At 51.8% G+C, this 12,826-nt stretch overlaps 1 protein-coding gene across 5 annotated transcripts in view; it reads left to right on the plus strand.

The window, feature by feature from the left end:
* CENPM (centromere protein M) overlaps positions 1 to 12,826 on the plus strand; it is a 19,639-nt gene that overhangs the window by 1,638 nt on the left and 5,175 nt on the right. For 2 of the 5 annotated variants that reach the window (XM_017510309.2, XM_017510313.2), the window contains exons 4-6: positions 385 to 464; positions 1,985 to 2,076; positions 8,517 to 8,965. In XM_017510309.2, coding sequence (XP_017365798.1) covers positions 385 to 464; positions 1,985 to 2,076; positions 8,517 to 8,657 — 313 coding nt within the window. In that variant the 3' untranslated portion in view covers positions 8,658 to 8,965. The other 3 variants (XR_005197144.1, XM_017510312.2, XM_037731973.1) reach the window with 3 other exon arrangements.

A 12,826-nucleotide genomic window follows, 5' to 3' on the forward strand; every position in this document is an offset into this window, starting at 1 on the left:
GCTAATGCATTCCAGCCTGGGTGACAGGGAAACTCCATCTCAAAAAAAAAAAAAAATTAATATAAAAATTAGCTGGGTGTGGTGGCACATGCTTGTAATTTCAGCTACTCGGGAGACTGAGGCAGGAGAATCAGTTGAACCTGGAAGGTGGAGGTTGTGGTGAGCTGAGATTGTGCCATTGCACTCCAGCCTGGGCAACAAGAGTGAAATTTCATCTCAAAAAATTAATTAATTAGTTAATTAAAGGACAAAGTATTTCTCCAGAGAATGTCACCCTTTTGTCATTCTCTGGCCTCTAGGATCAGAGAAGCAAGGGCTTCTGCTTTCTCTGTGGTAAAGTTTTGTTCTCTGGTTTGTTTTCTTCCCCTGGCCTGGCCACCACAGCCTCCAGAACACAGAGGAGTCCCTGCACCATGTGGATGCCAGCTTCTTCTTGGGGAAGGTGTGTTTCCTCGCCACAGGCGGTAAGTACTTCCCTCACCTGCTACTGCCGACCCCCAGCCAAGGGAAAGCTGGGGCAGTAGACTCCTTGCCAAGGCAGCCTGGGTGATGGAAAGAACGTGTATTTTACACACTCAGGCCTGTCAGAGGGTGGAGGGCAGGAGGAGGGTGAAGATCAGGAAAAATAACTAATGGGTGCTAGGCTTAATACCTGGGTGACAATAATCTGTACAACAAACCCCATGACAGAAGTTTACCTATATAACAAATCTGCATATGTATCCCTGAACCTAAAATAAAAGTTAAATTTAAAAAACAAAAGAACACATACTTTGGAATCTGTCTGTCTAAGAGTGAATCTGAGCAGATAATTCTTCTGTTGCATGGAGCTGCCTAGTGATTGCCTATGGCTTTCAGTAAAATCCAAACTCCTCTAAAAACACAAAGTACTTTGCAGTTGGGCCTCTGCCTTCTGGGCTGGTCTCATCTCCTATTACTCTGTTTCTTTGGGTCAGCTTATCGTTCTCAGAAAAAGTCCTGCTGTTCTTGAGAGTTTGTAATATTAACAGTGAAAATAATAATGGCGAGCCTCTTTTGAGCTCTCACTGTGAGGCAGATACTGTAATTGCTTTGTTTTTGTATCTATTAATGTTTGAGGTAGGTATTACAACCTCAGTTTTATAGTCATGAGGTTAATTTGCCCAAGGCCCCTAGATAAAAAGTGGTAGAGCTGAGGTTCACACCTGGGGAGGTCCTGTTTCAGGGCCCATCCTCTTTTTTTTTTTTTTTTTTTTTGTTTTTTTTTTTTGAGACAGAGTCTCACTCAGCCACCCAGGCTGGAGTGCAATGGCGTGATCTCCACTCACTGCAACCACTATCTCCCAGGTTCCAGCAATTCTTCCATCTCAGCCTCCTGAGTAGCTGGGATTACAGGCACCCATCATTGTGACCGGCTAATTTTTGTATTTTAGTAGAGACGGGGTTTCACCATGTTGTCCAGGCTGGTCTTGAACTCCTGACCTCAGGTGATCCACCCGCCTCAGCCTGCCAAAGTGCTGGGATTACAGGGGTGGGCCACCGCGCCCGTACTCTTTATGATTACTCTAGGCTTCTCTCAAATACATTTCCTTTTGTTTGTCTTGTAACCCCTACATATACCTCAAAACTCAGCCCTGGTGTCACTCTAGCATGCATGAGGTGTCTGACCTGTCTGCCTTCCCTGCTGAACTGTTAGCTCCTTGAGCAGAGCACCTGGCACAGATAATTCTCAAGAAGCATTGGTGGGCAAATGAAGGCCAGATAATTTCTAGATGTCAACTCACTGACTCCAGAGTGACTCAGTGGGTAGGCACTATTATTATCTTCATTGTCTAGTTTGATATTCTTAACTACCTAGAAAAGAAAGTAGAATAGGACTGTCACCCTCGCAACTAGAAAGAAACTGAGCCCCTGAGCGGGGGAGTGAGTTACTCTGCCCAGCACTTCCTGGATTCCATCCAGGAAGGCAGAGATTGCAGCTGTAGCACTCATGGCTTCTTTGCAGCTGGACGGGAGAGCCACTGCAGCATTCACCAGCACACAGTGGTGAAGCTGGTCCACACCTACCAAAGCCCCCTGCTCTACTGTGACCTGGAGGTAAGCATGCTGATCACAGGGACCAACACTGCACTCGGGTAAGGGAAACGGGGTGGTCAGCACACAGGGGTCACATCGGGAATGCTTAGCGAAGCACTGAGTATCCAAGCAAGGCAGCTCCTGAGGTAGAGAGAGACACAGGATCCTGGCATTTCTGCTCACTGACTGTGACCTGGGCAGGTCACCCTGCGCCTTGGGGTACACAGGTGTAAAGCGGAGGTGCTGTACATTCATCTGGAGTGCATCTTATATGCCAGGCTCTAGCACGTGCTGCCCTGCTTTTCCTTTCGCTGCGTTTCTGCGAACTTAGTTATAACTAAGTCTTATGTGTTTGTATTTGTGAGTCCACTCTCCTGCTAGAGTGTAAATGATTGTGAGGCCGGGCATATGTCTGTCTCCAGTAACTGATGCATCCTCATGTCCGTTGGCAGTCAGAATGCCTGATTTGCCCTTACCTCTCTGGATTGCAGACCTGGTCTAGTCCTAGCCCAAGTCAGGGTACCTAGCAGGCAGTAGGGACGTTTGTTGGGTAAGTGAGTAGATGGTTGGATAGATACCTAGGGTGTTGGTTCTGCCCTGACAGGCTTCTGTTGGTGTCTCTCACAAGGTGAAACTAACCATGGGGGGTAGGAAAGTAGCCTTGTTGTTGTTGTTGTTGTTTTAGGTAAGGTCCTGCTCCATTGCCCAGGCTGGAGTGCAGTGGTGTGGTCATGGCTTATTGCAGACTCAAACTCCTGGGCTCAAATGAATCTCCCACCTCTGCCTACTGAGTAGCTAGGACTACAAGCATGCACCACTGCACCTAACTATTTATTTATTTACTTTTTAATGTACAGATGAAGTCTTGCTATGTTTCCCACATTGGTCTCAAACTCCTGGCCTCAAGTGATCCTCCCACTTTAGCTTCCCAAAGTGCTGGGATTACAGGCGTGAGCCACCACGCCTGGCCTTCAGCCACTTTTTACGCAGGATAAATCCTGATGACTTTTTTTTTTTTTTTTGAGACAGTGTCTCATTCTGTCGCCGGGCGCCAGGCTGGAGTGCAGTGGCTCGACCGCCACTCACTGCAACCTCCGCCTCCTGGGTTCAAGCAGTTCTTCTGCCTCAGCCTCCCGAGTAGCTGGGACTACAGACGCGCGCCACCATGTACAGCTAATGACTTTTTGCTAAAGAGGCATCCGCAGGAGTTGATGTGTTCCCCACCACCCCCAGGGGTCTACTGAGGGGTCTCAGGGCCTATGCTGCCCCACCTATGCACCAGGCCTGCTCCATTCCTTTGGAAACCTGTTTATTGGTTTTGAGATATATTTTGAAGAGTTGTGTTTCTGCTCTATTCTGGGTCTTGTGCCTGTTACCAAAGGCGAAGTGATGCAATGGAGGGAGAACCGAGTGAGCACGTGATCTGTCACCGCCATCTAGACCAGGGGCCCTTATCTTGGTGTCCGGGCACTCCTCTGGTGATAGCAGTCTGTGACTGTAACCAGTAGAAATGGGGATGTTTTCTTTTCTTTCTTTTTTTTTTTTTTTTTGAGACAGAGTCTCACTCTGTTGCCCAGGGTGGAGTGCAGTGGCATGATCTCGGCTCACTGCAACCTCTGCCTCCCAGGTTCAAGTGATTCTCCTGCCTCAGCCTCCCGAGTGGCTGGGATTACAGGCGCCTGCCACTGCACCTAGTTAATTTTTGTATTTTTGGTAGAGATGGGATTTCACCATATTGGCCAGGCTGGTCTCGAACTCCTGACCTTGTGATCCAGCCTCTGCGGCCTCCCAAAGTGCTGGGATTATAGACGTGAGGCACTGTGCCAGGACTAAATGGGGATGTTTTCATATCACATTAGGATTGGGCAGATCTTATCACTGCCTCACGTGGCAGCAGCTGTCAGACCTGCCCCTCTGTTGATGCATCCATCACGATACACGCTTGACTCTGTCACACATTTGTTTTCCTATTTGATGACTACCTTTAGAGCCCCCAACCAGATCAGCGCCCTGATCTCACAGATGAGACCCTGAGGCCTGGGCACATCTCAAGTGCCTGTCCCTGCCAGGCCTTCCTCCCAGAGAGAAGAGGTGACTTTCTCAGCGTCATACAGCTAGTGAGTGAGGGGTAGAGCCAGCTGGTGGGTATGCAGCTGTCTCTCCCGTCCTAACCTGCTGACTGTGTGACTTTGAGTAGGTCACTTTCCCTGCCGCAAAGCGTTAGTTTTCTCATCTCTAAAGGGGAATCACAATCTTTGCTCCATAGCTTAGGTGCTGGTGGGGGACAGCAGTGCCTGCTCGCCTTGTGACAAGTGGTGCAATTCTGTCTGTGGTCATGAGGTGGCAGGCCAGGCCAGGTCCTGGGTTCTCTCATGGCCTAGGCAGGAAGCAAGAGGCCCCTGCCTGGTTCCAGCCAGCAGCAAGAGCTGCAGAAATGCCTGCTCGGAACATATACCTGCATCCTTCAGATGAAGGACCCAGGGTTTGAACTGGCCTCGCTCTTAATGCTGGTGTTGTCCTCTTCAAACACTTCTCTGCATAATTGAGTTTGAGCCCTACCATATATCTTGAGGCCTTTGCGTGGCAGGAATTATCGGCCCTGTTTCATTGATGAGGAAACACAGGAAGGTATGTGATTGACCCAGTGAAATAATTTCCTAGATCTGCTGATAGGGCTCTATGCCGGACCCTGGGAACACAAATGAGTTAGATATGGGCCCTGCCCTCTCAGAATCTCAAGAAATAAACACACATGTAACATACGCAACAGCAGAAGGAGCTTTGGGAGCCTGGTGGTGGAATTAGGTCATTTCTTCCTGGATGTCATGGGCAAAGTCATGATTGTAGTCAGACGTGGGCTTTTGGGTCACGTCTCTGGAGTGACGTGGATTGGAGGAGGCCTGGCCAGAGGCAGGAGGCTGGGTTGAGCTGCTGCAGGAGGCAGGTTGTAGAACCCAAGCCTCAGCAGCTTAGAGATAGATTTCAGGGACAAAGCCCACCAAACTTAGAGTGAATTTATTCAAAAAATACTTCCTGAGTTTCTTTTTTTTTTTTTTTTTTGAGATGGAGTTTCGCTCTTGTTACCCAGGCTGGAGTGCAATGACGTGATCTCGGCTCACCGCAACCTCCGCCTCAATTCTCCTGCCTCAGCCTCCTGAGTAGCTGGGATTACAGGCACACGCCACCATGCCCAACTAATTTTTTGTATTTTTAGTAGAGACGGGGTTTCACCATGTTGACCAGGATGGTCTCGATCTCTTGACCTCGTGATCCACCTGCCTCGGCCTCCCAAAGTGCTGGGATTACAGGCGTGAGCCACTGCGCCCAGCACTTCCTGAGTTTCTATAGTGCCAAGCACTGTTCTAGGTTCCTGGGACACAGCACAGAGGAAAACAGTATATTGAAAAAAAAATCCAGCTTCCTGCTGGGCACAGTGGCTCATGCCTTACTGTAATCCCAGCACTTTAGGAGGCCGAGGCGGATGCAAAATGAGATCAGGAGTTTGAGACCAGCCTGGCCAACATGGTGAAACCTCACCTCTACTGAAAATACAAAAATTAGCGGGGCATGGTGGCTGGTGCCTGTAATCTCAGCTAATCAGAAGGCTGAGGCAGGAGAATTGCTTCAACCTGGGAGGCGGAGGTTGCAGTGAACCGAGATCGTGCCACTGCACTCCAGCCTAGACAACAGAGCAAGACTCCGTTTTGGGAGGAAAGAAAAACCCAGTTTCCTGCTGGGTGTGGTGGCTCACACCTATAATCCCAGGGAGGCCGAGGTGGCAGGATCACCTGAGGTCAGGAGTTTGAGACTAGCTTGGCCAACATGGTGAAACCCAGTCTCTACTAAAAATACAAAAGTTAGGCAGGGTGGCACATGCCTGTTATCCCAGTTACTCTGGAGGCTAAGGCTGAACCCGGGAGGCGGAGGTTGCAGTCAGCCAAGGTTGCGCCACTGCACTCCAGCCTGGGCAACAGAGTGAGACTCTGTCTCAAGAAAAAAAAAGTCCCAGCTTCGTTCTAGTCAAGGAAACAAACAGAGTAAATGATGTACTAGAAAGTGGAGGCGTGGCATGTCAGGTGGTAGTAAACAGGCAAGAGTTAGGCAGGGTGACCAGGAAGCACCCTTGCAAATAGGACTTTTAAATAAATAAAGACCTGAAGGAAGTAGGAGGGCAGGCCACGGAGATACCCGGTGGCAGGAGGAACAGCAGGTGCATGGGCCGTGCGTGGAACTTGCCTCATGTGCTCGAGGTCCTGAAGGGAGGCCTGGTTGGCTAGAGCACAGCAGAAAAGGGCGGATGGGGGAAGAATCAGGAACAGTGGGGCTGGATCAGTAGGGCCTGGTGGGGAGCTCCTGGAGGGCTTGGGGCCAGGGAGGGATGTGGCCTGCCTTGGGGTTTTTTTCCCTCCAGATGGAGTCTTGCTCTTTCGCCAGGCTGGAGTGCAGTGGCGCAATTTTGGCTCACTGCAACCTCCACTTCCCAGGTTCAAGTGATTCTCCTGCCTCAGCCTCCCAAGTAGCTGAGACTACAGGTGTGCGCCACCATGCCTGGCTAATTTTTGTATTTTTGTTTTATTTTAAGAGACAGAGTCTCACTCTGTTGCCAGGCTGGAACACAGTGGTGTGACCTCAGCTTACTGAAACCTCCATCTCCTGGGTTCAAGTGATTCTCCCGCCTCAGCCTCCTGAGTAGCTGGGATTACAGGCGGGTTCCACCATACCTGGCCAATTTTTTTGTATTTTTAGTAGAGACGGGGTTTCACCACATTAGCCAGGATGGTCTCTATCTCCTGACCTTGTGATGTGCCTGCCTTGGCCTCCGAAAGTGCTGGGACTACAGGCATGAACCACTGCACCCGGCCAATTTTTGTATTTTTAGTAGAGATGGGGTTTCACCATGTTGGCAAGGATGATCTCAAACTCTTGACCTCATGATCCGCCCACCTCAGCCTCCCAAAGTGCTGGGATTACAAGCATGAACCACTGTGCCTGGTCCTGACTTGGGTTTTAAATGGACCCCTCTAGCTGCTGGGAGGAGAGCAGACTGAAGGGAAACTAAGGCAAAAGTAGACAGGTCGGGAAGTTCTTTCTAGGGGAGTGAAGTGTGGATTCAGTGCTGGCCAGGGAAGGGGATGATGGAATGGTCTATGACACCGCTGTTTCCAGGATGGAGCCAGCAGACCCTGCTGTGGCCAACCCATGAGGCATGAGAGAAAGAAGAGTCCTCCCTGACTCTGAAGGTTTTGGTGCTGACTGGAAGGACAGAGTTGTCTTTGGCTGAGATGGGGAAACCTGCAGGAGGAGCAGGTTTTACGGGGCTTCAGGGGCTGTTTTGGGCATGCTAAAATTAAGGGGTCTGTTAGCCACCTAGGTGGAGAAATCAAGTAAACAGCTGCATACATGTTTGCATTCACAGGGGAGACCTGGAGGTGTACTTTGGGTGTTAATAGCAACTAGGTGGTTTTAAAGCCACAGAACTGGAGGAGGTCACCTGAGGACTGAGTGTGGGAGAAGAGACTGAAGGACCAAGCTCTCGAGCCCCAGCCTATAGATGTTGGGAAAAGGCGAGGGAGCCCCCTGTTTGGGGGAGGAACCCTGGGTGAGCATGGGGGTCTGGGAGCTAGGCAGAAAAAGCGTTTCAAGGAGGGAGTAAACAGCAGTGTTCGACTCTGCCAATGGCACCAGCGTGGTGAGGACTGAAATGCTGCCGCTGGGTCTCATACCAAGAAGGTCATGCTGACAAGTGGTAGGAGTAAGAGCAGGGTAGTTGAGGATGCCTTGGTCTCTAGTGCTCCAGTTTCAGTGGGTGGCGACACCCCAGCCTGCCCCCAGCTATAGAGGAAACAGAGGTGAGATGCTTCTGCGGCTGCCTGTTGGCCAGGGGAAGGCACTGAGCAGCGTCATGTTCTTCAAACGAACGCGTCCAGAGCATCTGTGCCCAGGCCTTGGGCAATCTTGTCCCCCTCTGGCCCCACAGCTCCCCTAAGGCCATTCCTTTTTGATGGCACCTTCTTATCCAGGGTGAGGGCCACCTGCTGTCCCTCCCTCCTTCCCATCCCTGTGAGCATCTTATGCTCCCTGGTCTTGAGCCTTTGGGGCTCCTGCTGCCCAGGTGTTGGTTGGAAGCAGCCCTGGTTCAGAGCTCAGCTCTGCAGTCACTGTGTGACCCTAGAAAGTTCAGTCGACCTAGCCAGCCTGAGCCTTCATTTCCTCTTGAACAGGAGGTCGGGCTCTGGATGTCTCAGGAGGTGGTTTGAAGGATTGGGGAAGCCGAAGCAGTTGGAAGCTACTCTGAGGTGTGGCATGAATGGGGGTGTGGCCATGATGGGCAGTGGTGCCCTGAGCTGCCCCTGAGTCTCTGCCCCCAGCCCTGCTCTGGCAGCCCCTGCAGCTGCTCTGGGCAAGGGAGCAGGGCCAGCTGCTGAGTTCTGTCTCACCGCTGTTCTTTGCTCTCCCCGCAGGTGGAAGGCTTTCAGGCCACCATGGCACAGCGCCTGGTGCGCATGCTGCAGATGTGCGACGGCCACGTGCCTGGTGTCTCAGCTCTGAACCTGCTGTCCCTGCTGAGAAGCTCTGAGGGCCCCTCCCTGGAGGACATGTGAGGGGAGCTGGCCCTGGGCTGCCCCTCCCCATGGCCACTTGCTGACTCCATACACATTCTCTGTTGAGGATGTTGAGGGCTTGACAGGCCCCAGCTCAGCCCTCAGTGGTTGGGAAGGTTCCCTGCAGTGCCCATGCTCTAGCAGGGAGAGCTGGGCAGAAGCAGCAAGGGTCCCAGCTGATGGGACTCCTCCCACTCCCACGCTCACTCTTGCAGATTCTTGTGTCTTTAAGTAGCTGGCGTGTTACATCTCCATTTAAGGTTTCCTTTGAACAAAAGGTCTGTGGCTAAAAAAAGTTTAAAAATCACTGGTCTAATTCACCACTTTGACTTTGCAGATGAGGAAACTGACTCAGAACAATTAAGAGTAGGGTGGGGTGGGCCTGGCGCAGCGGCTCATGCCTGTAATCCCAGCACATAGGGAGGCCAAGGCAAGCAGATCACTTGAGGTCAGGAGTTTGAGACCAGCCTGGCCAACATGGTGAAACCCCATCTCTACAAAAATACAAAAATTAGCCGGACACGGTGGTGGGTCCCTGTAGTCCCAGCCACTCGGGAGGCTGAGGCAGGAGAATCACTTCAACCTGGGAGACAGAGGTTGCAGTAAGCTGAGATTATGCCACTGCACTCCAGCCTGGGCAACAGAGTGAGACTGTCTTCAAAAAAAAAAAGAAATCACACAGCAGAGTTCAAAAACTGGTACAAATTAGGAATTGCACCACGTTGGAAGTTTGCAAGAAGTGAGAGAAGCTGGCTAGAGGTCTTGTTTTTGGTTTGATGGTGAGAGATTGTGCAGTGACCGTTACGTTCCTTCTTCCTTGGGTCTAATTGGAAATGTGTAGAGGCACCAACTAGACTCTAGAAGTCCCATAGCCAGGTCAAGACTCCTGCCGCTGCGTGGAACAGGCTTGGCACATGGGAACTTGGGGGTGAAGGGAGTGTCTAGAAGGAGAAACCTCAGGAAGAGAGCCGGGTCCTGACTCCCTTGAAACATGACAGTGCCCTCCCCACCTTCACCCTGCACATGCCACAGCCTGCCCTCAGGCCTCAGGATGGACCCCGCTTGAAACCCTGGGCAGTACCTCGGACCTCAGGGCCTCTGCACTTTTTTTTTTGGTTGGTGGGGTTGGAGTGCAGTGACGTGATCTCAGATCACTACAACCTCTGCTTGCTGGTTCAAGCGATTCTCCTGCCTCAGCCTCTGCAGCAGCTGAGATTACAGGCATGTGCCACCATGCCTGGCTAATTTTTGTATTTTTAGTAAAGACAGGGTTTCACCATGTTGGCCAGGCTGGTCTTCTACTCCTGACCTCAGGTGATCTGCCTGCCTCAGCCTCCCAAAGTGCTGGGATTACAGGTGTGTACCACTATGCCCAGCTAATTTTTGTATTTTTAGTAGAGATGGGGTTTTGCCATGTTGGCCTGGCTGGTCTCCAACTCCTGACCTCAGGTGATCTACCCACCGTGGCTTCCTGGAGTGCTGGGATTACAGACGTGAGCCACCGAGGCCGACCTGAGGCCTGTTTCTGTTTTGATGTCACCATCACAGCTGGACCCATGCCCTTCACTAAGGGGTGGGCTACTTCCTAACTCCTTGTAGGTGTCAGGGATGTGGCCCTGCCTGCCCCTTTCTGTAGATTCCTTCTGGAACTTAGCCCAGGCCCCACCCCTAGTGCTCAGTAAAGGGTTGTAGACACCTGGCTGACTTCCTGGCAGACCCTTGGGCTCTGCTGAGGACCTCAGTCGTGTAGATTCCAGTCAAGGTCCCACATGTCACCCGACATTTGCAGGGCCTGTCATGCTTCACAGAGCTCTTCTCACACAGCAGAGCTATGAGGTAGATCATGTTTCCCCAATTCACAGTTCATGAAACCCACCGTTGTCATGGGAGGTGTCACAGTCACACAGCTAACCAGCAGCAGAGCCAGTCCCAGTCCCCTGCTTCTTCCCTCCAGTTTTCCTGTGTGCCTAATCCTTGAATAAAGGTTTGGAGGCCGGGCATGATGGATCATGCCTATAATCCCAGTACTTTGGGAGGCCAAGGCGGGCAGATCACTTGAGGTTAGGAGTTGAAGACCAGCCTGGCCAACATGGTGAAACTCTGTCTCTACTAAAAATGCAAAATTAGCTGGGCATAGTGGCGCACATCTAATCCCAGCTACTTAGGAGGCTGAGGCAGGAGAATCGCTTGAACCCGGGAAGCGGAGATTACAGTGAGTCAAGATCACACCACTGCACTCCAGCCTGAGTGACAGAGCGAGGCTCTATGTCAAAAGAAAAAGGGTTTTGGGCATCTCCACTGGTCAGGCCCTAAGCTGGAATACAGAGAGTGGAGACAGCCCATGCCCCCTAAAAAGCAGCAGTCAGCAAGCCACAGTTGCTGCTTCAGGATGGGACCACTAGTACACTAAGCATCAAGGGAGGGGGCAGGATAGGCCAAGGGCAGAGTCCCTTAGTGTGAGAACAGCACAGTGCAGGCACTGGGCCCGAGCAGGCCTTCGCCAGCAGCGATAAACCCCTTGGGCACTTGGTTGGGGAAGCCAGCCTCTGTGCTGGAGGAGGGGTGGCTCCAAGGCTGAAGGAAGAGGCTGGAGGTGAAGCTTCACATTGGTCCCTGAATGGGCAGTAACAGCAGAGGCCTGGAAGGCCAGCCTTCCCAGAGAGTGACATTGTCTTGAGCCCCTCTGTCCTGGGCCAAAAAGGGCAGCTTTGCAGTGTGACTGGGCAATAAAGTAGTCTTTGGGGGGCTGGTGGAGTCAGGGGTCCAAGCAGGGGAGGAAGGCAGCATAGACGCAGACTGCCTGCTCTTCTGGGATGTCACTTTTTGCTGGAGACAAAGAGAGGCCTTCCCCACACCCCCTCCCCCGCCCCCCAGCCCGCATGGGGCACCTCTCTCAGGTCCCTGTGCCACATTTTCCTTGCCACCTGGTACCATTTAACAAGAGAAGTGGCATTGCATTCTCCAGCCAAGGGGTTGGGAACCTTCCAAGCACTGGGGAACACAGTGCTGTCACTGCCGCCAGCTCCCAGCCGAGCTTGGCAGGGGCCCTGGAACCAACAGGCCTCCCCTCTGGAGTTGGGGGCTGGCCTGCCCCTGCCTCACAGGAGAGCCGAACCACGCTTAAATGGCAGGCAGGTGCCCTCAGACCTGCTGTCCCTGGAAGGTGGGGGATGGGTGGCCAGAGAGTGGGGTTGCTTCATGCCATCTGGAGACCATTGACATTGTCCAGGAGACAATTCGAGGGAAGTAATGGAAGATCAGTGTGTGCCCGGAATTGGTGCTTGGTACTGAGGGGAGGTGGAGGGAGATGGGAGAGGCTGGGCTTGGCTGCTTGCTTGGTGGCATGACCTCAGGCAGGTCACTCACCCTCAGCAAGCCTCAGTTCCTCAGCTGTAGCATGGCACCAGGCTTACTGATGCCTTTCTTCTTAGCTGTTTGAGGACTGGCAATGAAGAAGCCACATTTTATGTATATATTTAGAGATGGGGTCTTGCTTTGCTGCCCAGGCCGGTCTCAAACTCCTGGCCTCAAGCCCATTATTTTTATTTATTTTTGTTGAGACAGAGTCTTGCTCTGTTGCCAGGCTGGAGTTCAGTGGCGTGATCTCGGCTCACTACAACCTCCATCTCCCGGGTTCAAGTGATTCTCCTGCCTTAGCCTCCCGAGTGGCTGGGATTACAGGCCTGTGCCACTATGACTGGCTAATTTTTGTATTTTTAGTAGAGATGGTGTTTCACTATGTTGGTCAGGCTGGTCTCGAACTCCTGACCCCGTGATCCACCCGCCTTGGCCTCCCAAAGTGCTGGGATTACAGGCATGAGCCACCATGCCCAGACTTTTTTTGTTTTTGTTTTTTTGAGACGGAGTCTCACTCTGTCATCTAGGCTGGAGTGCAGTGGCACCATCTCAGCTCACTGCAGCATCCATCTCCTGGGTTCAAGCCATTCTCCTGCTTTAGCCTGCCTAGTAATTAGGACTATAGGTGTGCACCACCATGCCTTGCAATTTTTTTTTATTTTTAGTAGAGACGGGGTTTCACCATGTTGGCCGGGCTGGTCTTGAACGCCTGACCTCAAGTGATCCTCCCACCTTGGCCTCCCAAAGTGCTGGGATTACAAACGTCAGCCACCATGCCCGGCCTATTAAAGACTTCTATACCACTTTTTTTT

This window comes from Cebus imitator, unplaced genomic scaffold (assembly GCF_001604975.1).
Source record: "Cebus imitator isolate Cc_AM_T3 unplaced genomic scaffold, Cebus_imitator-1.0 Scaffold435, whole genome shotgun sequence".
NCBI classification, from domain to species: Eukaryota; Metazoa; Chordata; class Mammalia; order Primates; family Cebidae; genus Cebus; species Cebus imitator.